The 25,890-nt window shown below is 47.0% G+C and overlaps 2 protein-coding genes across 6 annotated transcripts in view; both read right to left on the minus strand.

The window, feature by feature from the left end:
* CELF6 (CUGBP Elav-like family member 6) overlaps positions 1-18,769 on the minus strand; it is a 35,931-nt gene extending 17,162 nt beyond the window's left edge. For 3 of the 5 annotated variants that reach the window (XR_012091536.1, XM_073012288.1, XM_073012285.1), the window contains exons 1-4: positions 18,648-18,769; positions 17,945-18,555; positions 14,173-14,255; positions 2,784-2,832 (exon numbers count right to left, since the gene is read on the minus strand). Coding sequence is in view for 4 of the 5 variants with exons in the window: in XM_073012288.1 (XP_072868389.1) it covers positions 2,784-2,832; positions 14,173-14,255; positions 17,945-18,555; positions 18,648-18,769 (865 nt within the window). In the remaining variant the exon portion in view is untranslated. Of the gene's footprint in view, positions 1-2,783; positions 2,833-14,172; positions 14,256-17,944; positions 18,556-18,647 lie in introns of those variants that run through there. The other 2 variants (XM_073012287.1, XM_073012286.1) reach the window with 1 other exon arrangement.
* A 145-nt stretch (positions 18,770-18,914) lies between these two features.
* HEXA (hexosaminidase subunit alpha) overlaps positions 18,915-25,890 on the minus strand; it is a 53,951-nt gene continuing 46,975 nt past the window's right edge. The window contains exons 14-15 of the mRNA XM_073012289.1: positions 19,120-19,296; positions 18,915-19,024 (exon numbers count right to left, since the gene is read on the minus strand). Coding sequence (XP_072868390.1) covers positions 18,949-19,024; positions 19,120-19,296 — 253 coding nt within the window. The 3' untranslated portion in view covers positions 18,915-18,948. The remainder of the gene's footprint in view (positions 19,025-19,119; positions 19,297-25,890) is intronic.

Raw genomic sequence — 25,890 nt, forward strand, 5'->3', positions numbered from 1 at the left:
CCAAAAGCAGACAGAGCACTTGTGGTCAGGAGTTCAAGACCAGCCTGGCCAACATGGTGAATCTTCGTCTCTACTAAAAATACAAAAATTAGCCAGGCGTGCTAGTGGGCACCTGTAATCCCAGCTATTCAGGAGGCTGAGGCAGGAGAATTGCTTGAACCCAGAAGGTGGAGGTTGCGTTGAGTGGAGAGGGCGCCACTGCACTCCAGCCTGGGCGACAGAGAAACTGCATCTCAAAAAAAAAAAAAAAAAAAGCTCATGTGTGCACAGTGCAATCCTCCTTTATGGCAGATGGAAAAAGAAGCAATTATAGGTTGAGTAGGCTCTCACAGTGCTGGTCTATTTTTAAAAATTGAATTAGTTGCCAACATTTAATATAATTAAAATGAACTTTTTTTTTTTTTTTTTAGACAGGGTCTCATTCTGTCACCTAGGCTGGAGTGTAGTGGCGCCATCTTAGCTCACTGCAGCCTCTAACTCCTGGGCTCAAGTAATCCTCCTGCTTCAGCCTCCCAAGTAGCTGGGACTAAAGATGTATGCCACCACACCAGCTTATTTTTGTGTATTTTTTGCAGAGGCAGGGTTTTGCCATGTTGCCCAGGCTAGTCTCAAATTTGTGAACTCAAGTCATCCTCCCACCTTGGCCTCCTAAAGTGCTGGGATTACAGGCATCAGCTTGCATGCCCAGCTCTAAATTACTTTATTAAATCATGGGAGTCTCACCCATTTAAGGTTACCTACCTGGGCTCCTGTAGTATTTGAGCTGATGATCCCTACTTGATGGGAAGAAAAATCATGCAATAATCCCTTCCAGAAGAAAGTAGAAGGTTTTGGAAGAGTATGTTGGCCTTGATATCCCTTAGATTGTTTTCATTGACATCAGTACTCTTATCAGATAAAGAAGCCATTATTAACCAATGGTAAACTAAGGGATTTGATTTCAGGAATAATTTTAGAAAACACAGGCTCACTGGTGTAAATATATCTGGTCAGGTGTGACCATTGATTCTGAAGGTTTATAGAATGTTTGAGGTCACAGATATAAAACTTAAATGGGACAGGCTGTTCCACATTGTTGCCAAATGTTACATTTTAAAAGCAAAATTCAATGCCATTTTAAAAAGTTGATTTTCTCTGTTTTGTTTTGTTTTGTTTTGTTTTGAGATGGAGTCTCACTCTGTTGCCCAGGCTGGAGTGCAGTGATGCGATCTTGGCTTACTGCAAGCTCTGCCTCCCGGGTTCAAGGTGTTCTCCCGCCTCAGCCTCCCAAGTAGATGAGACTACAGGTGCCCACCACCACATCCGGCTAATTATTGTGTTTTTAGTAGAGACGGGGTTTCACCGTGTTAACCAGGATGGTCTCGACCTCCTGACTTCATGATCCTCCCACCTTGGCCTCCCAAAGTGCTGGGATTACAGGCATGAACCACCGCACCCGGCCAAAAAGTTGACTTTCTAAAGCATTAGGTTGTGTTAGGTTGTGACTTTCTAAAGCATTAGGTCGTGTTTGTTCTTGGAGGAACAAACTTCACAATGGAACCGCAAAGTCACCAGAACTGTGTGTGGGTTCTCAGACTGAGCATGAAGTCTGAGAGGGGTACAGAACTAGTAGGACTCAATACATGTTTATATCATTTGGGTTCCATTCTGTTCCTGAACTTGGGCAGTTTCTTTCAGCTAGCAAAGCCATGGCTGATCTTGGGTAAGACAGGAAGAGAGTCTTACCCAAGAGAAAGAGTCAGCAGACATCAGGGAGGGCTATAGGCTGATACACTGGAAGGATCTAAGATCCAAGGGTGAGAAAAACACCAAGAACTGTCACCAGAAGCCAGCATTGCCTTTACAGCATGGAAGCTGACCAGAACCCAGCTGGTTGGAAGAAAGCACAGGCTCTCTACCTGTCCTATGTGGTTTTGTTTTTGTTTTGATACAGAGTTGCGCTCTGTTGCCCAGGCTGGAGTGCAGTGGCATGATCTTGGCTCACTACAACCTCCACCTCCCAGGTTCAAGCGATTCTCCTGCCTCAGCCTCCTGAGTAGCTGGGATTACAGGCATCCATTACCACACTTGGCCAATTTTTCTATTCATAGTAGAGACGGGGTTTCACCATGTTGCCCAGGCTGGTCTCAAACTCCTGGCCTCAAATGATCTACCCACCTCAGCCTCCCAAAGTGCTAGGATTACAGGTGTGAGCCACCGTGTCCAGCCCACCTCCTGTTCTTAAGGAGCTCTGGTTTTTCTCTACCAGGAAACAGTGTAGCTATCAGAGCTTTACATGGTCCTCAGCATAGAGGACTTACTATGGCTCATAAAGTCTGTTGTACCAGCCTTATCTTTTACCATGAACAACCAGGCCATTACAATGAAGGAATGGCCTCAATCCGGAGTAGACTGTGTTCTCTGATATCAGAAGGATCTAGAAAAGGAGAATAACCCCCACCTGATTCTTAAAAACAACAACAACGAAATCCTGAAAGTTCCATGTGGCAAAACAGGAATGATCTCTCTCCAAGGGTAAGTGGCAAGAACTCCCTTTATCTATCACTGGCATCTGTTTAGGCCCTTCTTGCCTCTTCTGGGTCTGGGCTCCTCAGAACCCCAGCCCTGCTCAGTCTGAGTAGGGAAGGCTGAGCTATTTCAGGGGCTCAGCAACTCTGAGCCCCACCTGTCCCCTTGACCCAGGGAAGCTCTCAGACTAAGCCATGGGTAGGACTGACTCCAGGTGTGGGGCCACCCTCCCTTACACGGGTCGCAGCCTGAGGTTGGTCAGACGGGGAAGTTACCTCCTCGGCCCTCACTGGCAGCTGGCTTCACTTGGATCGGACGATTCATCTGAAAGACATCGGACCAACACACCCATTCAGCGTGACTGCCTGGTCCTGGAGCCCCCAGCTTCTCGACCCCTGGACTCCTCAGGATCTGAGCTCTAGCCCCTTTGAACTCTGCACTCCATCACTTCCACACTGGGATTACAGATTTTCTCCAAGATTCCTTCTTTAAACCCAGGAATTTAGAAGGTGCTGAAACTGGTAGGGATAGGTGACAGGAACTTAGTGGTAAGCACAAGATGGAATGAAGCGTCTAAAGAGACTTTTCTGCCTGGGGCTCTGGGCAGGGGCTATGTGAGGCCTGTCCCTTTGGCTTCTGGACTTACTTAAAGGCTTTGCATGAGAGAATTGGGAAGGAGGGTAGAACCGATACTGCAGATTTGTGTTTTATGTCTAAAATGGAGACTATCACGCTATGTGTCATTTAGATGAAAGAGTCTGGGAATCAGACTCAGTGCTATCTGCCTTCAACTTGTCATTTAATAGTTGTGTGACTCTAAGTAAGCCATCCTTTCTCAGATTCAATTTTTCTTTTTCTCCTGTGTAGCTGAAATTACAGGCACCTGCCACCAGGCCCGGCTGATTTTTGTATTTTTAGTAGAGACAGGGTTTCTCCATGTTGGCCAAGTTAGTTTCGAACTCCTGACCTCAAGTGATTCACCTGCCTCGGCCTCCCAAAGTGCTGGGATTACAGGCGTGAGCCACTGCGCCCGGCCAGATTCAATTTTTCGAATGAGGAAAACATTCCCCAAGCTGCTGTATCACCAGAGTCTCCACACTCACCCGCTTCATCCCCTCCCTGGGGTCCCCTTCCCTGAGGATGCTGGAGTTTTCCAAGGCGCCATTCTCAGCCCTTTTTGTCTGGCTCTTCCTACTTTTCTTGGATAGTCTTGTCCACACCCACAGCCTCAGCTCCTCTCCACACAGGGTTGACTTAGAGCTCTGTGTCTCCAGCCTGCATTCTCTTCTGAGCTTCAGAGCCATGTTACCAGCTGCCTGCTGGACATCCCCACTAGAAAGTCCCATGGGCGCCTTCACTCAACACACCAAACAAGAGCTGATTTTTTTTTTTGCCCCAACCTGATCTTCCCAGTCGCCCAAGTTATAAGCCTGGAAAGCAGCTTGACTTCTCCTTCCATCCCTTCCCCGCTCCCACCAATTTCACCTTTCAATTTAGGGGTTCCTGATGAGGTGTAGATAAAAATCACCAAGGAACCAGATGAGGCTCTTAAGTTGGGGGATTGTATAATTTGAAAACGTTCCTAGGTGATTTCAATATATCCCCCCCACATTCCCATCCCCCAACCACCCTGAGTGAATTCATGATTGAATCCCCATCTCACCTTCCTCTCATGGGTGTTGTGGGGATCACATGAGGTAATGGGCACGCAAAAGGTCTTTGTAAACTGCCAAGAGCTGGGTGCGTGGGAGGTGAGGAATTATTGTTGGGGGGCAGGCAGCTGAGTGCCGGGAGGAAAAAACAGCGGCCTTCCCGTTCATGGAGGAAGGGGTACTGATGCCCATCTGGCCTGAGAAGGTGATGATCTGACCCCCTCCCCTCAGGAAATGCTCTGCTTCTGCACCAATCAGGGGCCACTCCATCCCTCACCAATATGCTCGTTGCCGAGACAACAGGCAGCTTCCTGTTACCATAGCCACAAGTGCTACCCAGTAACCATGGTAACGCCCTGGCAGTCACAGTTGAGCAATTTCCTTTGGATCAAATTTGGGGGTGGGAGGGGCAGGGAGGGCTTACAAAAAAAAAAAAAAAAAAAAAAAAAAGGACAGGAAAACAGGCCAAGCCTGAACCAGTGCAACTCCCCTCCCACCCAGGGCTCTGACACACCCACCCGCTGGTGGTGGAGCACCTGCAGTGTACCAGGCTGTGGGTGGGGGCCGAGACACCGACAGGACTCAGGTTGCAGTCTAGAGGGGATGACAGATCAATCCAAGCAGATCAGGGCGAACTTGACAGGTCTGGACTGGCCTGGACCAGGGACCAGGAGGACAGGACCCGTCACAGAGCCATGGAGAGCAGAGACACAGGGAGAGATGAAGAAACACCGGCAGACAGAAATGATGTGAGAGAAAGACAGTCCTAGAAAGGGGCAAGGAAAGAGAGTTACTGGAGGAGAGGGGAAGGAAAAGAGGAGATGAAGGGTCAGGAAGCAAGTGCAGGAGAGGCAGGGAGGAGCCTGGTAGGGAAGAAGGCCAGAAGAGTAGAAGCATGGGGTGGGGGGCAGTGAGGGTGAGCAAAACCATCATTATTTTATTAGTTCTTAAATAGATCCTGAGAATTTCTCTCTGGAACCTAGAGTGACGAGCACACGTGACAGCAGCAGTTTCCATGGCAGCTTCCTCCCTGGCTGGGTTTCCTGGGAGATGGTGCTCGGGGGGACGCCCCCTTCTCTCCTCCCACCCACTTCACCACCCTTCAACAGAGAGTGGGCATCGGGTGGTACACACATGTTCTCCCCTGGACCTGACCTAGACCTTCCACCACTCAGGCATGCTGCCAGCATTTCCTGTACTCTGTGACGAGCCCCAGGCATCTCTTCATGGGAGACGGTGATGATCTGTATGGGGATTCTCTCGTCATAGGCCCGCAGAGGGGAAGATAATGTCACCGTTTCCTGAGAGCCCACTCTGTGCCAGGCCCTTCCTGGGACTCTTCATTGTCTCTAAATCCTTCCAACCACTCTGCAAGGGAATACGAGTGTCCCCATATCATAGATGAGAAAGCTGAGGCTGAGGGAGGTGAAATCACTTGTCTAACATCACATGGTGGGTAAGTGGTTGAGCTGGGATTTATCCCCAGGTCTGTCTGAGGCTGAAGCCCATGATTTTTGCATTGGAGTGCTGCTCAACTCCATTCTTAAGGCATGAACACAAATAGTGAGGCACAGAGGGACCAGGGCCTCAAGGGAGTGCAAGGTCAAGTGCTGTGGAAGAGGCAGACTCCAGCTAAAGAATTTGACTCAGGAAAGCTGCATAGAAGTGGCAATGTTTGACCTGAGCCTTGCAGGACTGGAGTCATTGGCCACGTAGAGATAATAGGAGAGGTAGGAGTGGTAGCTGAGCACGCTGAATGGGTAGGGTATGGACAGGGAGCTGCAAGTCTGAAAGAGCAAAGTTTCTGGTGAGCACCTGGCACGGCAGTAGCCAGGGGAGAGCAAATTGCTTCCTAGCAGAGAGATGTGGATTTCAATCCTGGCTCTATCACTTGCTTCTCTAAGATCTCTGAGCCTCAATATCCACATTAGTGAAGGGGGAATCATGATCTTACCTTGCAGAGTTGTGACGACAATGACAATTGCTAGATCTCAGTAGATACCTCAGATATAAAAAGTTATTTTTTTTTTGAGACAGAGTTTCACTCTTGTTGCCCAGGCTGGAGTGCAATGGCATAATCTCGCCTCACTGAAACCTCTGCCTCCAAATTCAAGCAAGTCTCCTGCCTCAGCCTCCTGAGTAGCTGGGATTACAGGCATGCGCCACCATGCCCAGCTAATTTTGTATTTTTAGTAAAGACAGGGTTTCTCAGTATTGGTCAGGTTGGACTTGAACTCCCGACCTCAGGTGATCCGCCTGCCGTGGCCTCCCAAAGTGCTGGGGTTACAGGAGTGAGCCACCGCACGTGGCTGGGTTTTTTGTTGTTGTTGTTGTTGTTGTTATTGTTGTTAAGGATAAGAAACTGAGAGGTAGGCAAGGGCCAGATTAGGGAAGGCTGTGAAAACCGCATGAAGGAATTTTGACTTTGACTTTGTTGTGTTTCAAAGGCAATGAGGATCCAGGGAAGGGAAGGATTTAAAAAATTTTTTTGAACATATTTATTTATTTATTTATTTTAGAGACTGAGTCTCACTCTGTCACTCAGGCTGGAGTGAAGTGGTGCCATCTCAGCTCACTGCAATCTCCGCCTCCCAGGTTCAAGCAATTCTCCTGCCTCAGCCTCCTGAGTAGCTGGGATTACAGACACCTGCCACCACGCCCAGCTAATTTTTGTATTTTTAGTAGAGACAGGGTTTCACCATGTTGGCCAGGCTGGTCTCAAACTCCTGACCTGTGGTCTTACTCTGCTGCCCAGGCTGGAGTACATGGTGCCATCATAGCTCAATACAAACTCCAAATCTTGGGCTAAGCGATTATTCCACTTCAGCCTCCCAAATAGCTGGGAATACAGGTACGTGCCACTATGCCCAGCTAATTTTTAAATTTTTTGTAGAGACTGGGTCTCACTATGTTTCTCAGGCTGGTCTCGAACTCCTGGGCTCAAGAGATCCTTGGACCTCATCCTTTCAAAGTGCTGGGATTACAGGTGTGAGCCGCTATGACCAGCCAGGAAAGAGTTTTAAGTAGGGAAATCATCTAGTTAGTTTTGTCATATGAAGGATCCCACAAGCTGTCACTATGTGGAGAAAGGATTGGAAAATGAGTGATTAGAGGAAAGAAGATCAGAGGCACAGGTGAGAGGTGAGTGTGACCTGGATAGAAAGAAATGAACAGATTTAACAGATGTATAGGAAGAATTAACTGGACTATAGTTCTACTGGATATGTGGACCTGGGAAGAAGAGGGCATATTGGCTGACTCTCAGATTCATAGCTTGGGAGTTGGGGAAGGTGGGAGTTTGGGAGTTTGGGGGTACAAGGATGAACCTCTTGGGTTCCTCCTTCCCAGAGGAGGAACCCAAGAGAATAAGAACAGAGTCGGGGAGAGCAGGGCTCTGAGCCTTCAGTCCCCACAGAGCAGTGGTGATGGAGGACACCTGGGATTTAGGTATGTTATGTGTGGCTGGAGGAGAAAGAAAGCTGCCCCCATGAGCTTCCTGGGCAACCGATTATATATACCTTGTTCCTGCCATGGACAGAAGAGGGACATGGCAGTGGGATGAGGTAATCAGGAGTCCCCCTTGAGGAAAAGAGGACATTGCCTCCTGGGCCAAAAACGTCCTGGGACTTCAGGTGAGCTCTTGCCCTGACTGAGCACCTGTTCCCTTAAGAATTTCCCAGATGGAGTCCAGGCCCATGTCTGCTTCAGAGCCCAGCCCTGGAGGGGAATTCAAGGGATAGAATGTCAGAGAGAACAACCTATTCCAGGCAATGGAGTGGGGAAAGTTAGAGGCAGCACAGACACGCACAGGGCCCTGGACCTTCTGCCCCAGTGAGCAGAAGGGAGAGCAAGACCCTACCTAACTCTCTGCCCTGACTTGTCTAAAATTCCTCCATTTGGGCTCAGCATCGCCCTTTTCAGACTCTTCTGCCCTGATGCCAACTATTCTTTTCACTCAGCACTCACACCCTCAGCACTCCCCATTCCATGGGAAGACTGTTTATTAGAATTTTCTTGAGGAAGGGAATACGGGTAGGTCTGGGAAAGGTGTCAGGAGGTGCAGGGCAGAGTGGGACAGAAAAAAGTCAAACTTCACCATTTTTAGTACTTTGTTTTACCTCACCCCCTCCTCTAATTCAACCCACCGTCAAGTCCCATTGGTTCTAGAATCTATGTGGATATCCTAAACAGCTCTGAAGTCTAACCTCTCCTCTCCTTTCCTGGCCTGTCTCCAGCTCTAGGCCAGCATCACAATTCATCTGCACTCAGTGTTGCTTCCTTTCCAGCCCAACCTTCTTCACACCATAGCCAGAGTAATCTTTTTTTTTTCTTTTTTTTTTTTTGAGACAGGATCTCATTCTGGCTGTAGTGCAGTTAGCTCACTACAGCCTCAACCTCCAGGGCTCAAGCAACCCTCCCACTTCAGCCTCCCAAGTAGCTGGGATTACAGGTGCACACCACCACACCTGGCTAAGTTTTGAAAGATTTTTGTAGAGACGGAGTCTCACTATGTTGTCCAGGCTGGCCTCAAACTTCTGGGCTCAGCGATCCTCCAGCCTCAGCCTCCCAAAGTGCTGAGATTACAGGCATGAGCCACTATGCCTGGCCCAGAGTAATCTTTTGAAACTAGTCTCTTACTCTTCTCTGCTTAAAATCCACCTCTGTTCCCCCATTGCAAGCCTCCTGTTAAAGCCTAAGATTCTAAGACTGGCTGTCAAAACTTGTGAGTCTTGCTTCCACTGCTGCCCAACATGCACGATTCTCTCTACTCATGTGGAGCCTTAGCCATCTTTGCTAGACACCTTCCCTGCCAGTGTTCACACTGTCCCCAGAATTTCTTGTCTTTTAGGTTTCTAGATCCTCAAATATGATAAAATATGATCATGATTCAGCTCAGATAACATCTCCTCTGCAAAGCATCTACTCCCTCCCCATTTCTTTTTATTCTTTTTTCACTTATTTACTTATTTTTATTTTTTATTTTTGTATTTTTAGTTGAGATGGGGTTTCACCATGGTGGCCAGGCTGGTCTCAAACTCCTGACCTCAAGTGATGTGCCCACCTGGGCCTCCCAAAGTGCTGGGATTACAGGTGTGAACCATCGCACCCAGCCTTTTCCTTTATGGTTTGACTCTGGGACTCCCTCCCCAAGTAAAATCTCTCTTTTACTTGCCCAGATGTATGCCTGAGTGAGACGCAATGAGGCTCATTTTTAAGAAGCATCTTGAGGGCAAAGACTCAGACTCATTCATGAAGTGGTTGCTAGCACACGCAGTGCCTTTCTGTAAATTATAAAAAGGCACTCCCCAGCCCTGGGATGAATGAGAAAAAATGTGCTCTTTCCTCTGGGCTGACAAAGCCTTGAAATAATGAGCATGACTTGGTCAATAGAGCATGGCTGGATTTTTGCCCCCATCTGCCCTCTGCACCCAAGCTGTTTTGTGCAGGGCACAACTTGCAAAACCAAATGCACTCCCCTACACAGTAACATCTGCCTCCTTCACGGTGTTTGAAGGGATGGCTTCCCAAAGGAAGGGAAGTCAGGAACAGGGAGATAAACAAATAGGGAGGCAGCTTCTGCATCCCAGAAATGGGGCTGAGGCTAGGCCTTGCCCTCTTCAGGTGGATTCTGGAGCATAAAGTGAGGCTAAAAGAAGGAATTCTGGCTTCATCAGGAAGAGGCTGCAGGAGGTGGGAGCCAGGTGGGACAGATCAACTGAGGTTTGAAGGAGTTCTCAAATAGTGAGGCAAGCTTTCACAGGGACAGAACGTGTCAGGGGACAAAGGGAGACAAAGGGAGAGGAGCCAAGCAAGAGAAGGTGTCAGTCCATCAGAATCCATGACATTCTTGGCCAGGAGTGGTGGCTCACGCCTGTAATCCTAACACTTTGAGAGGCTGAGGCGGGCAGATCACTTGAGGTCAGGAGTTCAAAACCAGCCTGACCAACATGGTGAAACCCCGTCTGTACTAAAAATACAAAAAAAATTAGCCAGGCGTGGTGGTGGGTGCCTGTAATCCCAGCTACTTGGGAGGCTGAAGCAGGAGAATCACTTGAACCCTGGAGAAGGAGGTTGCAGTGAGCTGAGATGGCACCACTGCACTGCAGCCTGGGCGACAGAATGAGACTGTGTCTCAAAAAAACCCAAAAAACAAAAAAACAAACAAACTATGAAATTTCCCCTGGGGTTTCAGACTTTTCTCTCTGGGGGCTGATCCAGCCTTTTCTGGTCCCATGGTGACAGTCCTGCCTGATGCCAGCAGGAATTCAGATTAAAGTCTTGTCCCTGCTTCTCCAGCAGGTGGCAGCTGTGCTCAGGACCCAGTGGCAGCAGAGAGCTGGGCACTCCTCCCTCCATGCTGGTGGGCCTAAGGCCAGGTGACTAAAGTTGCTGCTGTCCCTGGCAGGCCCAGAGGAAAGATTGATGGCACAGGCATTGCTGGGGCTGGCCAACGCAGCCATTGATTTTCATTTAGGAGAATAATTAAATATTAATTTTCACTTTGTTAAGCTGGAGAGGGCGAATAAAGCCAATGCTGACAGTATCAGAGGAAGCTGGGCCATGTTGGAGACCTGCAGATGGAACAGTGAGAGGGGGAAGATGTCCCCAGTCACCATTCTCTCCAGAACCTAAGACGCCTGTCTGTTACCTAGTTGTCTCAGGTCACAGTACAGTGGTTAAGTGAATGAGTTCTAGGGCCAGATTAACTGGGCCCAAAGTCTAGATATTCCCATTATTAACTATATGACCTTGGGCAAGTCACTTGATTCTTATGACTTAGTTTTCTCACCTGTAAAATGGGAATGCCAATAACAATACCTTATTTAGGCCTGGCACAGTGGCTCATGCCTGTAATCCCAGCACTTTGGGAAGCCAAGGTGGATGGATCACTTGAGGCCAGAAGTTCAAGACTAGCCTGGCCAACATGGTGAAACCTCATCTCTACTAAAATTACAAAAATTAGTTGGGCACGGTGGTGTACACCTGTAATCCCAGCTACTCAGGAGGCTGAGGCAGGAGAATTGCTTAAACCCGGGAGGTGGAGGTTGCAGTGAGTCAAGGTCACGGCACTGCACTGCAGCCTAGGCAACATCACGAGACTCTGTCTCAAATACAAACAAACAACCTTCTTTATGGAGGATTAAATGACTTATACCGTGTAAAGTGGCAGAAAGACTAGTATCAATAAATGCTCATTAATATTATTTGCTTTTCACCCCCAGAAATTCTCACAGCACTCTAAGGGCGTCACAGCCCTTATCTCAGGTACCCTTGGCCTCATGGAGCTCTCCAGGTACCCCTTATCTAGCAGAGCCCTGTGTCTTGTGGAAGAGAGATGTTTTCCCTCCCCAAGTTTATCTTAATTTTTTGGGGGGGCCTCTCATTTCCTTTAAGGGTAAAGCCCGGCATTCAGAGTTTCATCTTCAACTGCTGCCCTCTGTAGATCTTCCCTCCAGCTTCCCTCCATGCTCATGTGGGCCTCCCCCACAGTGCCAGCTGCATTTCGCACCCACCTGTTCCATCTGTGTCTGCACCTTTACCATGCTGTTTCCCACATAGAATGTTACAGCTTGTCTCATTGACTCTCAGTTCTAGCAGCAGAAGTCATTTGCTCCCATGGTTAGATGAATGATGAGTTCTACTCCTACTCCCACTAATGCTGCTGTTACTATTACTGTTACTATCACTACTACCACCAGCTAACTCGTATTAAGTGCTTATTTTCTGCAGAGAACAGCATTGAGTACTTTAGTTCACTTAATGACTTAGCTCATTTAACCACGACAACAACCCTATGCGTTTAACTTTACAGATGAGGAAATTTAGACTTAGCAGTAAAGACTTGCCCAAAGTCACAAAGCTAGTGAGTGGTGGGACCTGGATCCACAGGCAGGTCTCTCTGACTCAGGAGCTTGCATACAGAGGATCAGTGATGGTGACAAGTTGGTGTTACTTGGCACTTAGTCCCCAAAAGTGAGGCTCAAGGTGCTTCAGTTACTGTGATTGGTTCTAGGAGCTGTCACCCCATTAACAGCTTGATTAGCTCTTGGTGAAGCTTGCTCCATTGCTTGGCAGCTCCAATTCAAAGAAGTGACTTCTTTATACTGAGCTGAAATCAGTGTCTGTTTCTTATATTAACTGATCCGAATCTTGCCTTCTGGGGCCACTCATAGAAAACTAAACCCCTCTTCTAGAATCTGAAGGTAGTTACCCCAACCCCAACAGTAGTACTTATTGAGATCTTACTCTGTGCCAGGCACTTGCTAAGCCTCAAGTAATCCTCACTACAGCCAAGTGAGCTAGGTGTTAGTATAACCCACTCCTCATATCTAAAGAAACTGAAGCTCAGGAGTCCAAGGAACGTGCCCAGAGACACAGAACTGACAAATGGCAGAGCTGGGATTCAAATCCAGTGGGTTGTGTGTGTGTGTGTGTGTGTGTGTGTGTGTATTTGTTTTTGAGACTGAGTCTCACTCTGTTGCCCAAGCTGGAGTGCAGTGGCATGATGTTGGCTCACTGCAATCTCCGCCTCCCATGTTCAAGCGATTCTCCTGCCTCAGCCTCCCAAGTAGCTGGAACTACAGGCATCTGCCATGTCCAGCTAGTTTTTGTATTTTTAGTAGAGACGGGGTTTCGCCATGGAGGCCAGGCTGGTCTCGAACTCCTGATCTCAGGTGATCTGCCCGCCTTGGCCTCCCAAAGTGCTAGGATTACAGGTGTGAGCCACCACAATCAGCCTCAAAAACCAGTATTTTTAATTATTAGCTTATGATGCCTCCTTTTTAAAGTCCCTCTAAGCCCTATCTTCTCTAGTTAAATCATCCCAACTCCTCCAAACTATTATTCCAGATATATCTTGTGCCTTTACTTCATCCTCATCTCTCCTTTTTTTTTTTTTTTTTTTTTGAGATGGAGTCTCACTCTGTCGCCCAGGCTGGAGTGCAGTGGCACGATCTAGGCTCACTGCAAGCTCTGCCTCCTAGGTTCATGCCATTCTTCTGCCTCAGCCTCCCGAGTAGCTGGGACTACAGGTGCCTACCACCACACCCGGCTAATTTTTTTGTATGTTTTTAGTAGAGACAGGGTTTCACTGTGTTAGCCAGGATGGTCTCGATCTCCTGATCTGGTGATCCACCCGCCTTGGCCTCCCAAAGTGCTGAGATTACAGGCAAGAGCCACCACGCCTGGCCAACTTTATCCTCATCTTGTTCTTGTAGGCAAATGACTCTCTTAAATCTGAGGCCCAGAACTGGACATAGTCCCAAGTTTGGCCTGTTAATGGCATTTAAATAGTGCTCTGTTCTAGACACACCACTTCTTGGACAAGAGAAAACAAGGCTGTACAGCATGACTTGCTCTTGGTAAACCCATGCTAATTACTAACGATCACCCCTTCATTCTACCACATGGTCAGTAGGTCCCAACTTGCCTCCCGTTGAGTGATTATGCATTAGCCAAGACCAGACCAGGTACCATTGGTGCCTACAAGCCTAGCTGCCTGTAGAATCAGGTCTCCCCTAACTTTAGCCAAGTGTTTGCAGTGTGGAGGGAGGGAAGACAATCTTAGTGAGTCAAGGCACCAAAAAAAAAAAACATTACAGGAAAAGGACTAGAGAGAAGTGCCAGCAAAGACCCTAGAGAAAAAGGGATACCAGTCCAGCAGAACCTCTACCCCATCTATCTGAATACCTGCTCACACCAGTGACAAGTGACACCCAAAGCCATAATTTTAGCCAAGGTGAATAAATTCTAGCTTAGCCCACAACACTGATGCCTCTCCTAAATATGGGTGGAGCGCCTGGCCCAAGGATCTTGAGCCCTTTTTTGAGTGAGAAGATTGGATGTAACAAAGAATTTGTTGCTGTTCAGGGTATAGGAAGCCCTCTTCTAGAAAGATGATTCTGCTTCTAGTTCTTGGTCCCAACCCAGCCACCACACGCTGCTTTGGCATGCACACAGGGCACTGTCCCCAGCCTGAGGTGATTCCCACCCCCCAACCTGGAGAACTTACCCCTGGCAGGGTCTTCTGCTCGTGCAGTGCACTCTGGGCCTTGAGAGCAGAGTCCCGGGCGCAGTAGGTGAGGAAGGCACAGCCTGAGGAGGAAGAGGCTGGCTCAGGGGGTTTCCTGAAACCCCCAACTATTCTGCTTTGAAATACCCCACTAAGTTGACAAACTTAAGGCCACTCTCCTTTAAACAAGAACTCTGCTTTCTGAGAAGCCTTCTCTGCCTCCCACCTCTGGAGAGAGGGGCTTCATGTGCCTGGGGACCAGTGTCCCAGGCTCACTTTCATTTGCTCCTGGTATCCTGCCCAGAGAACATATGCACCCACACCCAGTCACATGTGCATACAATCCCACATCTCCCCTCCCCACTCCAGTCATAAGTCCTGTTGGGGTTAAACCTCCCTAAGCAGCTTTATCATCATCTTTAACCCAGACTTCCCCTTCCTTTTTGGGTTCAGACTCATGGAGTCTCCCAGGATCAGCCTCAATTCCTTCCCAACTCAGTTTCAGATAGGAGGCAAAAGAGTAAAAGAAGGATTGGGGGCCAACCCCAGCACCTCCCAGCTCTTTTCCATATCTCCCTTCCCTAAGTTTGAAGCTGGGGAATGGATTGATTTGAGACTTAGAAGATGGGATTGGTTTAAGGGCTTCCCATAGGTGGTAGTTTCCAGGGACCCCCTAATCCTGTTCAAGGATCTTGATCTGTCAACCCTCCTAGGGCTTTGAGGTAGGGCTTCTTAAAGAGTTATTGTGCCCCAAATCTGGCTCCTCTAAAAGGGCCAGCAGATATGGGGCAGTGAAGAGGTCTAGGCTGAGCCAAAGTGTCAAGTTCAGCCCTCTCTTTGTTCAGCCTCAGGACCTGTAGCCTGCTAGGAAGCACTGAAGCAGCACTCTCCTCCTTTCCAACAGCCACAGAGCACTCATTCATTCAGAAAATATTTATTGAACACTTACTTATTATGGTGGGGCCTTTTGATGAGCTTGGGGATAGAGTGGCAACAAGACAGACACATTCCCTGCCCTCATGGGGATTAGACAAATCATGAAGGGCCCCTAAACGAGTCCAAAGGGTTGAGTAATGTCTCAAAGAAGGCATTGAGTCCTCAAGAACAAGAACACTGAGTCCTTAACAATCAGGTGATGAAAGGGACGTGATTATTTCAGACAGAGGGAGAAGAATATATGAAGGCTGAATCAAGAATTTGGTGTGTTGGGGAAATGGATAGAAGGTTAGTGTGGCTGGAGGCTGGTGCATGGGGGCAGAGTGGCTAGTGAGGTATGCAGGAATCAAGTCATATGTAGCCTTGTGGGCCTCAGTCAGATTTTGAACTTTTTCCTAAGAGCAATGGAGAGCCACTTTAAAGGGTTTTAAGCAGATCTGTGAGATAAGATCTGTTTTCAAAAGGAGCCTTCTGAGTGTAGGAGGGAGAACGACTGAAGGAGGAGAAAGTGGATATGGTGAGCCATTAGGAACTTGGGGCAGATTTCCACTTAGACCTCAGCAGATTAGAAAGGCAAATGGAATCATTTTTTTTTCTGGCCTCTTGTACAGTGCTGCCCCCTTCAGATGGGTTTATTGTCGGCCATTCATTGAGGTAAAGGGAACTTAGAGAACTGAGCAAAACTCTTACCATATCAACAGGGAAACTGAAGCCCAGAGAGTGGGTCAGTGGCAGGGCAGGATTTGGAATGTCTTAACTCCCAAACTGGGGTTGTGTTCAAAGCACTTGGGTAACAAGTGGCTGCCTGCCTCGGTATCCAGCCATCAAAAGGAAAATGAGTCACTGTTGCTGGGGGGAGGATGAGGAAGATGTTGACTTGGAGACCCTCCACAATCATCTTGGAAGGCAACACTTGCCTTGGAGAGTTTTGATTTAGTTTGGAAATAAATCACCAAACACCTGATTCCACTTACATCCCTGCTGTGTCTTTTGCCACCAACCCATATCACCCGACATCCAAATCGGGCAGGGTTGCCTGTCTGAAAGGCTCAGGGGCCCAGTTGCTGCCTAAAGAAGCCCCATGTGGACTAGCCAGGATGGAGGGTGGAAGAATGAGGGGAAGAAAAGACAGAGAAGCATGGTTTGAGAGACAGATGAATGAAAGTAACAGGCAGAATTAGAGCTAAATGAAAAGAGAGAGGATGAGGGAACAGTTCAGAGACTCTTGATAGTGAGAAGAGTGAGATTTAAGGGTATTCTATACACTTCCCTTATTGTACAGATGGCCTACAAAGATTAGCTTTGTACTTACATACTGAAATCAATGTCTAAAAATAAGAAAATGAGTTGCTATAGAGGGATGGACAGACAGGCAGGTAGTGGGAGTACATTAGAAGGAATCTAGATGGTATGGTATTGTTCTTTCACACACCCATTAACACAACCCCACCCCAAAGGGTGGAAGCTGTACTCCTAGCCGGATGGTCCTAGCCCTTCTATTGGCATTTTCTCGAAGTGCCTACATTAGTGTGCTGAGGAACCCCACAAGGCCTCCCAGTTGAAGAGGTGGCAGTCTGATTCCAGCTCTCAGTCCTTAGGAATGTACCTTTAGCTGTTACCCAAGGCCCACCACTCCTCTCTTAGGAAGATCGTGGAGGATAGTTGGTGACTCTTTCCCTGCAAAAATGTGAAACCACAGCATGGTGGTGGTGCGGGGGGAGGATATAAGAGGGTTTCTTCTCAAATCATCTCCCCTTCTCCTGCCCATGTATGACATGTGTCTCTGGCTCTCTTACTCCAGCCCTGCCTGGACAGACTTTTCTGCATGTAAACAAGCCTCCTCCCTCTCTCTACAGGAAGAAAGGGGTGTGGCCGAACCGTGGTGCCTGTGTCTCTCTAGAAAGGGCAGGGAGAAGATCTCCTTCTGTCTCTTCAGCCTGACTCACCCTGAGAATGGGTCTGGATTGTGACCAGCCTGTGAGGAAGGGAAAGAAGGAGGCCATAAAGAGGATTGGGGAGGAGCAAAGAAGAGGCACAGGAGTGGGGGGATTAGAGAAGGAGAGAAGTGTGGATTCAGCTGAGGGAAATCCAAGAGGAAAGGGACACAGGGTGGCAGGAGTTCCCAGCTGAGGTCAGGGTTCTGACCTGGAATCAGAAGAGGTGGAGAGCATTGGGATTCTGGTGAAGGGCAGGAAAGATTGGGCTGTTGTTGAACATGAGTGGGTATTTGGAACTGAGAGCCTCCTGGGAACTGAATTGGATTTTGTGTTAGACAGGTCTGGGTTCTGAAGAAGGGGAGGGTTTGGGTCTCCAGTGTTTTAGGTTGGCAGTCTGAGAGTCAAAAGAAGGCTCTTGAGGGGAATGGCTGGACTAGGAGGCCAGAAGGAGGGGTGCAAGTCCAAGATATGCATGTGAGTGGTTAGGCCTGAGTGAGGCACCACCAGTTGGAGGAGTCAGGAATGGTTGGGTTCAGGGTTTGGGAAATTGAGGGTATTCGAGATCTAGAAGGTGGAGTAAGTTTTCAAATTCTGGAATTTTAGGTCTGATGAGGTGGAGGAGAGGTCCAGCTGAAAGGCAGGGACTGCTGGGATGTGAGAGGTGGAGGCCAGGAATTTGGAGGTTAGAGTGGAGAACATGTTAGGGGACCACAGTGATAATCAGAGGGAGGATGTCAGAGAGAAAATTCTGTGATCTGGGAAGGGGCTGGGCTGAGCTGGGGCTGATGTTGGACTGGTGTTGTACTGGCTCTCGGCAGGGCTAGGGCTGGGGCAGGGCTGGGGTCGGGCCACACTCTAATCGGACTGGGGTTGGGCTGGGCTGGGCTGACCCCGCGCACCTTTGTGGAGGCCGGTGAGCCGGTCCTTCAGCACCGTCAGCTCGTAGATGCGGCCGAACTCCTCGAACAGCGGCTTGAGGTCCTGCTCGTCCAAGCCCCGCGGGATCTGCCCCACGAAGAGCTTGATGGCGTCGTGGTCCTTCATGGGCACAGCGGGGCCGGGATGTAGCCCGCTCATGCCGACGCCGCTGTCCGCGGTGCTGAAACCCAGGCGCGGGCCGGGGCCAGCGGGCTGCGCTGACCCTCCCGGCGCCGCGGCCATGTCCCCGCCCTGTCCGCCCTCCCGCTGGTCCCACCGGTCCCGCCTGTCCCGCCGTCCCCTCCCTGGACCAGTGGCGAGGGCCAGGGGAAGGGGGCGGGGCCCGGGCGGAGAGGGCGGGGGGGCTGCCCAGGGGGCGGGGTCCGGGTGGAGGGGCGTAGAGGGGGTGGGGCGGGCTGGAAAGGGGCGGGGCCGGGGCGGGGCGGGCCCGGGCCGAGGTGGCGGCGGGACGCTGGGGTCTGGCTTGAGGTCCCCGTGCGGCTCTCTCTGGGCTCCCGCCCGAGCTCTCCCGGAGCCGAGCCCCGAGCCCCAGCCCCCGTGCTTGGTGACGTCAGACAGCTGGCCGCCGAGTCTACGCAAATGATTTGCATAATAAGGAAGCACGGCCAATCAGAGTGGGAGTTGACTGGGCTCGCCGGGGGCGGGAGGGGCGGCTGGGCTCACGCGCTCCTGCTTGCCATGGCAACCGGACCCTCGAATGCCCTGTGTGTGTCGAGTGTGTGCGGGCGTGGCCGTGGATCGCGCGTGTGCGCCTTGGGCCGCGTGAGGGGAAGCAGCTTCGTCATGCGTGATGGTGTCTGCCAGAGTTGGAGCTAATCCCCACTGCACACACTGGCACACACAGGCACACGCAAGCACACACACCTCCAAAGGCTGGAGCGTTTCCTGCGGGGGTGGATGGGGATTCCTCTTCTCCATTCCCACTATCAAGCCAGTCCCTCGGAGCCAATCCCACCCCGCCCCATCACACATCTCTGTCTTTGGTGTCTTTAACCACTTTCTTACCCCTGAGCCTCAAACACGTTCGTCTCCCTTGCAGCCTTAAAAAGACAGAAAGAATAAAATAAAAACCCCTTAAACACTCCTTGAACACGGATTCCTCCTTAGGAGAGGGAGGGAACTTAGCCGTACTTACTCAGAACCCGTTATGCACCAGGTGCCGGGTCCATCCCAGTTCGGTGAGTGCAGGAGTGTTCTCTTTTTCCGGAAAAGGAAGCTGAGGTTCTGAGGGTCGAGCAGGTTAGGCAAGGCCCACCCCAACATTTGTTGGGCCCAGCGCAAAAGAAGAAATGGAAATCGACATACTGTGTGTCTACATATTTAAAAGAAACAAATCAAATTACAATTTGTTAAATATGTTCCCCTCTTATTTTCACAAATACGGTTCAGAATTACGAAAACGAAAGACACACATACAGGTACGCTTTTTATATGACTGAAAGTTGGCAAAATATCAGAGCTGACGGAATTTTATTACTCTTGCACATGTCTAGGTATTCTCTTCATGAATCAGTGATGTTTGCACAAAGTAGTAAAACAATGTTTGGGCCGGGCGCGGTGGCTCAAGCCTGTAATCCCAGCACTTTGGGAGGCCGAGACGGGCGGATCACGAGGTCAGGAGATCGAGACCATCCTGGCTAACATGGTGAAACCCCGTCTCTACTAAAAAATACAAAAAACTAGCCGGGCGTGGTGGCGGGCGCCTGTAGTCCCAGCTACTCGGGAGGCTGAGGCAGGAGAATGACGTAAACCCGGGAGGCGGAGCTTGCAGTGAGCCGAGATCGCGCCACTGTACTCCAGCCTGGGCGACAGAGCGAGACTCCGTCTCAAAAAAAAAAAAAAAAAACAAAAACAATGTTTGGAGGAAGATGCATACTTCATAAATTATATATTTATTCCATAATGTATTTTTCATGCCTCTTTCAGTAAAATTGCTAATTATTTTAATAGAGATTTCCTTTTTTTTTTTTTTTTTGATAGGTTCTCATTCTGTCATCCAGGCTGGAGTGCTGTAGTGCGATCTAAGATCACTGCAACCTCAACCTCCTGAGTTCAAGTGATCCTCCCACCTAAGTCTCCCGAATAGCTGGGATGACAGGTGCACGCTACCATGCCTGGCTAACTTTTTTTTTTTTTTTGCTAGAGACTGGGGTTTCACCATTCTGCCCAGGCTTGTCTAGAACTCCTGAGCTCAAGTGATCCACTCACCTTGGTGCCCCAGAGTGCTGGGATTACAAGAGTGTGCCACTGCACCTGGCTTAATAGAGATTTTAACATAACTTGTGTCCATCGACTATTCTAAGAAACTGCGTGAGACCAGCAGTAGCAACTGGAACCATCAAAAAGTTCTTAAAACAATACTCAATTCAGAAGCAAATCATGATTTTTAAATCATTTATTTTTCTGGCTGAGCGTGGTGACTGACACCTGTAATCCCAGCACTTTGGGAGGCCAAGGCGCGTAGATCACTTGAGGTCAGGAGTTCGAGACCAGTCTGGCCAACATGACAATATCCCATCTCTACTAAAAATACAAAAATTAGCCAGGATTGGTGGCCGGATCCTGCTACTCTGGAGGCTGAGGCAGGAGAATCGCTTGAACCCAGGAGGTGGAGGTTGCAATGAGCCGGGATCGTGTCACTGCACTCCAGCCTGGGTGATAAGAGTGAGACTCCATCTCAAAAAAAAAAAAAAAAAAAAAAAAAAAAAAAAAAAAAAAAAAATGCAGCAGCAAATTGTGATTTTCAAAAATTATTTTTCTGGCAGGATGTGGTGGCTCACACCTGTAATCCCAGCACTTCAGGAGGCCGAGGTGGGTGGATTGCTTGAGATCAGGAGTTTGAGACCAGCCTGGCCAACATGGCAAAACCCCATTTTTACTAAATGAATAAATAAAATAAAATAAATTATTTTTCTCCTTTAATAGAAAGTTACTCTTTGTAATAAGTTGACCATGAAATGGGTTACTGGAACATTTCATTTTCATTCAGTCCTATGTAATTTTATTTTATTTTTTTGAGACGGAGTCTTGCTGTGTCGCCCAGGCTGGAGTGCAGTGGCCCAATCTCAGCTCACTGCAAGCTCCGCCTCCCAGGTTTACGCCATTCTCCTGCCTCACCATGTTAGCCAGGATGGTCTTGATCTCCTGACCTCGTGATCCACCCGTCTCAGCCTCCCAAAGTACTGGGATTACAGGCTTGAGCCACCGCGCCCGGCCCAGCCTTCTATTTTTAGTAGAGATGCAGTTTCACCATGTTGACCAGGCTGGTCTTGACCTCCTGACCTCAAGTGATCTGCCTACCTCAGCCTCCCAAAGTGCTGGGATTACAAGTGAGAGCCACTGTGCCCGGCCCTATATGCTTGCTGATTTTGTCTAATAGTTGTTATCAATTGTTGAGAGAAAGGTGTTGAAGGCTTCAATTGTAATTGTGGATTTGTCTATTTCTCCTTTCAGTTGCATTAGTTTTTGCCTCACAGATTCTGTAGCTCTGTCATTTGGGGCATAAACATTAAAAACTGTGATGCCTTGGTGAATTGATACTTTTATTATTATGTAATGTCACTCTGTTCTTGGTAAACTTTTTGCATGGAGAGTTACTTTGATATTAATATAGCCATTTATGTTTTCTTTTGATTAATCTTTGCAAAATAAACCTTTTTCTATCCTTTTACTTTCAAGCTACCTATATAGTTGTATTTAAGTGAGTTGATTTTAGACAGCATATAATTGGATCATTTTTTTAAAGTCCATGCTACCAATCTTTGTCTTAGTTGACATATTTAGACCATTTACATTTAATGTAATTATTGGCATTACAGGTATGAGTCTGTAATTTACATTTACATTTAATTAACATTTACATTTAATGTAATTATTGGTATGTTAGGGCTTAAGACTGTCACTTAATTTTTTGTTTTCTTTTTGTTGCCTCTGTTCTTCATTTCTCTTTGCTTTATCTTTCTTCTTGTTTTTAGAGATGGGGTCTTGCTATGTTGCCCATAATGGTCTCAAACTCCTGGCCTCAATCTTTCCACCTTAGCCTCCCAAGTAGCTATGATTACAGGCTTGAGCCACTACACCTGGTTCATTTCTGTTTTGTTTTTCTTGTGCTCTTGTGGATAAAGTGTTTCTTATTCTATACATACATAGCTTATCACAGTCTACTGGTATTGACATTTTGCCAGTTTGAGTGAAGTATAGAAATCTTACCTACTGTTAAGTCCCTTTATCCTCCCCCATTTATAATTATCTTAAGTACTTCCTCTATATATTTCAGAACCACTTTAGACAATGTTATCCAATCACCATTTATAAAAAACTCCAGAAGCATTAAAGTCTATGGCATTTACCCATATTTTCCTTCTTTCAGTTGTTTTTTCTTCCTTTCTGATAGTTCAAGATTCCTTCTTTTATCATTTCCTTTACATTTTAAGAACTTCCTTTAGCCATTCTTTTAGAGTAGTTATGTTGGTGACAGATTCTCTAAGTGTTCCTTCATCTGAGAATGTCTTGATCTCCCCCTCCATTTCTGAAGGATACTTTTGCTGGATATTGAATTTTGGTTTGACAGTTCTTTTCTTTCATCGCTTGAAAAATGTGCCACTTCTTTCTGGCCTTTGTGGTTTCTGATGAGAGATCCTGTTTTTCTCTTATACATAAGATATTATCATCTCTTTCTCAATTCTATGTTTGTCTTTAACTTTCAGAAGTTTGATTATGATGTGTCCTGATATGGATTTCTTTGGCTTTATCCTGTTTGGGGCTCACTTTGTTTCTTTAATCTGTAGCTTTACATCTTTTGCTAAATTAGAATAGTTTTCAGCCACTATTTCTTCAAGTACTTTTTAAGCCCGTCTCCCCTCTCCTCTCTCTCCATGACAGGAGTGTTAGATCTTTTGTTATAATCCCATAGGTCCCTGAGATTCTATCTATTTTCTTTTAAGTCTATTTTCTCTCTGTTGTTCAGATTGGGTAAGTTCTATTGTTCTATCTTCAAGTTCACTGATGCTTTCCTCTATCATTCTCTATTCTGGCATTGAATCCATTGAGTTTTTCATTTTGGTTGTATTTTTTAATTCTAAAATTTCCTTGTGGGCCAGGTTTGGTGGCTCACACCTATAATCCCAGCACTTTGGGAGGCTGAGGCAGGCAGATTACGTGAGGTCAGGAGTTCGAGACCAGCCTGGTCAACATGATGAAACCCTGTCTCTATTAAAAATATAAAAATTAGCTGGGTGTGGCAGCATGTGCCTGTAGTCCCAGCTACTTGGGGGACTGAGGCAGGAGAATAGCTTGAACCAGGAGGTGGAGGTTGCAACGGCCAAGATCATACTACTGCACTCCCATCTGGGCAACAGAGCGAGACTCTGAAAAAAACAAATTTCCATGTGGTCTTCATTTACATTTTCTATTTTTTTCTAAGACTTTCTATTTTTCCATTTGTTTCAAGTGTGTTTGCAATTGCTTATGATGCATTTCATGATGACTGCTTAAAAATTCTTGACAGATAATTCTAATATGTGTGTCATCTCAGTGTTGATGCCTATTGATTGACTTTTCTCGTTAAAGTTGAGAGTTTCTCGATTCTTAGTATAATGAGAGATTTTCAATTGATTCCTGAACATTTTGGGTATTTTATTATGAGACTCTGGATCTTATTTAAATGTTATATCTAATTTAAATATGTTTAGCAGGCCTTCTTTGACCCCCAACTAGTGAGGAAACAAGAACACTACCTTGTTATTGTGAGATAAGGGTGGAAGTTAAGGTTTCCTACTAGGTCTCTGCTGAAACCACCTCGAATGAAAGGGAAGGTGGCCTCATTACTGCTGGGCGGGAGTGAAAGCTTCCAATTAAAGACTCCTATGATGTTACTCTATCAAGAAGGGAGAAGAGTCCCATGTGGTCTCCACTGAACCCATAAGGGGCGTATCTGTTAATGCTGGGTGGGTATACAAGTCCTAGTTCCTCGTTTGACATTCTCTGATGACACTTTGATGGCAGGTGGGAGAAGGGGCCTTGTTACATCCATAGCCTAGACTAGTTGAATCAGAATTGCTGGGGTAGGACTCAGGCATCAGCATGTTTTAAAGCTCCCTTGTTGAATCCAATGTGTGTGGAAGCAAGGTTAAGAATTACTGCTCTAGAACTTCCTTTAGTCAAGAGACTGTTGGTGATAAGCTCTGCTTTGCTTATCTGGAAATTCTTTATTTCGAGTCACTTCTTGAATAATAACTTAGTAAATATATAATTACAATTATTTTCTCTTACTTTTACTTTGAAGATATTATTTCACCATACTTTGGTTTCCATTTTTGCTTATGAGACATCAACTGGCAGTCAATTTGCAGGTACTTAGTGTTTCCCTGACTGCTCTTAAGATCTTTTGATTTCTTTTGGCAATCTTCACTTTTACAAGGATGTGTTTAATTGCTTAAAAAATCTTGTGCTTTCTAAATCTGCACATTTATGTTTTCCCTCAATTCTAGAGGATTGTCAGACATTGTTTCCTCAGTTATTTTCTCTCTCTCATGTGGTGTGATGTGCTGCCATTGTGATGTGATGGTCAGGACCTCCCTTCCCCCAACCCTTCAGTGAACAATGTGTTGTTATAGTTTAGGGGAGTGCTGTCCCCTTCAGAGTTTGCCTCAAGGTCATGCCCCTTCCCAGGGCAGTCCAAATTCAATGACTGATTAATACAGGATTATAAAGGTCTAGCTATCTCAGCCTAAATCACAACAATGCTGAAGGCCATTCTAGTTGGGCTAAATTTAAAATAGTTGGATATGTAAAAATTTGAGTTTGGTGCCAATGGGCTTTTGAGCTAATGAGTATCAGCCTGCTCTGAAGAAGTAAACAACATAGGGCCAATATACAGAGGTCATCTTTGGTTCATTTGCATAACATGGCCCCAGCACTGGCACTGAACATGTTGTCATCTCTTCAGGTGTTGGCCATTCTGGGTTTGTTCTCCCCAGGTACATGTGTTTCTATTCAACCCGTAGTTTGAAGCCTTTTTATTTCAAGAAAAAAACAAAACAAAACTGTTAGGCCGGGCACGGTGGCTCTTGCCTGTAATCCCAGCTCTTTGGGAGGCCATGGCGGGTGGATCACTTGAGGTCAGGAGTTCAAGACCAGCCTGGCCAATATGATGAAACGCCATCTCCACTAAAAATACAAAAATTAGCCAGGCATGGTGGTGGGCGCCTGTAATCCCAGCTACTTGGGAGGCTGAGGTAGGAGAATCGCTTTAATGCAGGAGGCAGAGGTTGTAGTGAGCCAAGATTACGCCACTGCCCTCCAGCCTGGAGGCAGAACAAGACTACAAGACTCCCTCTCAAAAAAAAAAAAAGTATGAAAGTATAGTTTTAGTATATGTTCTGTTCTGTTGCTTTCCCTTTCCTCTTCAGGAAATCCTATCATACATATGTTAGATCTTCTGCCTATCTTGTTTTGTTTTGTTGTTGTTTTTTTTTTAATCACTTTCTCCCAAATCCTTTTTTATCTCTTTCTTCTTTAATTTTTTTTTTTTTTAAATCCTCCATGGCCGGGTGCGGTGGCTCACACTTGTAATCCCAACATTTTGGGAGGCCAAAGAGGGCAGATCACCGTCATTTAATCTTCTGTTTGTCTGAAGGTATTATTCGTTGTCATTTTTGGATTTTTTTCTAGAGTTGTGAAACTTCTAGAATAGACTTTATTTCTGAAATAACTTTTCATTTATTCTAATTCCCTCCTGAGTTCTATAACCTCACTTTTAAACATCTTATTTTTTCTAATCATCACATTTTTGAATTTTTCTAATTCTTTTTTTTTTTTTTTTTTTTTTTTGAGACAGAGTCTCGCTCTGTCGCCCAGGCTGGAGTGCAGTGGCCGGATCTCAGCTCACGCAAGCTTCGCCTCCTGG

Source organism: Chlorocebus sabaeus, chromosome 26, assembly GCF_047675955.1.
Source record: "Chlorocebus sabaeus isolate Y175 chromosome 26, mChlSab1.0.hap1, whole genome shotgun sequence".
Taxonomy (NCBI): domain Eukaryota; kingdom Metazoa; phylum Chordata; class Mammalia; order Primates; family Cercopithecidae; genus Chlorocebus; species Chlorocebus sabaeus.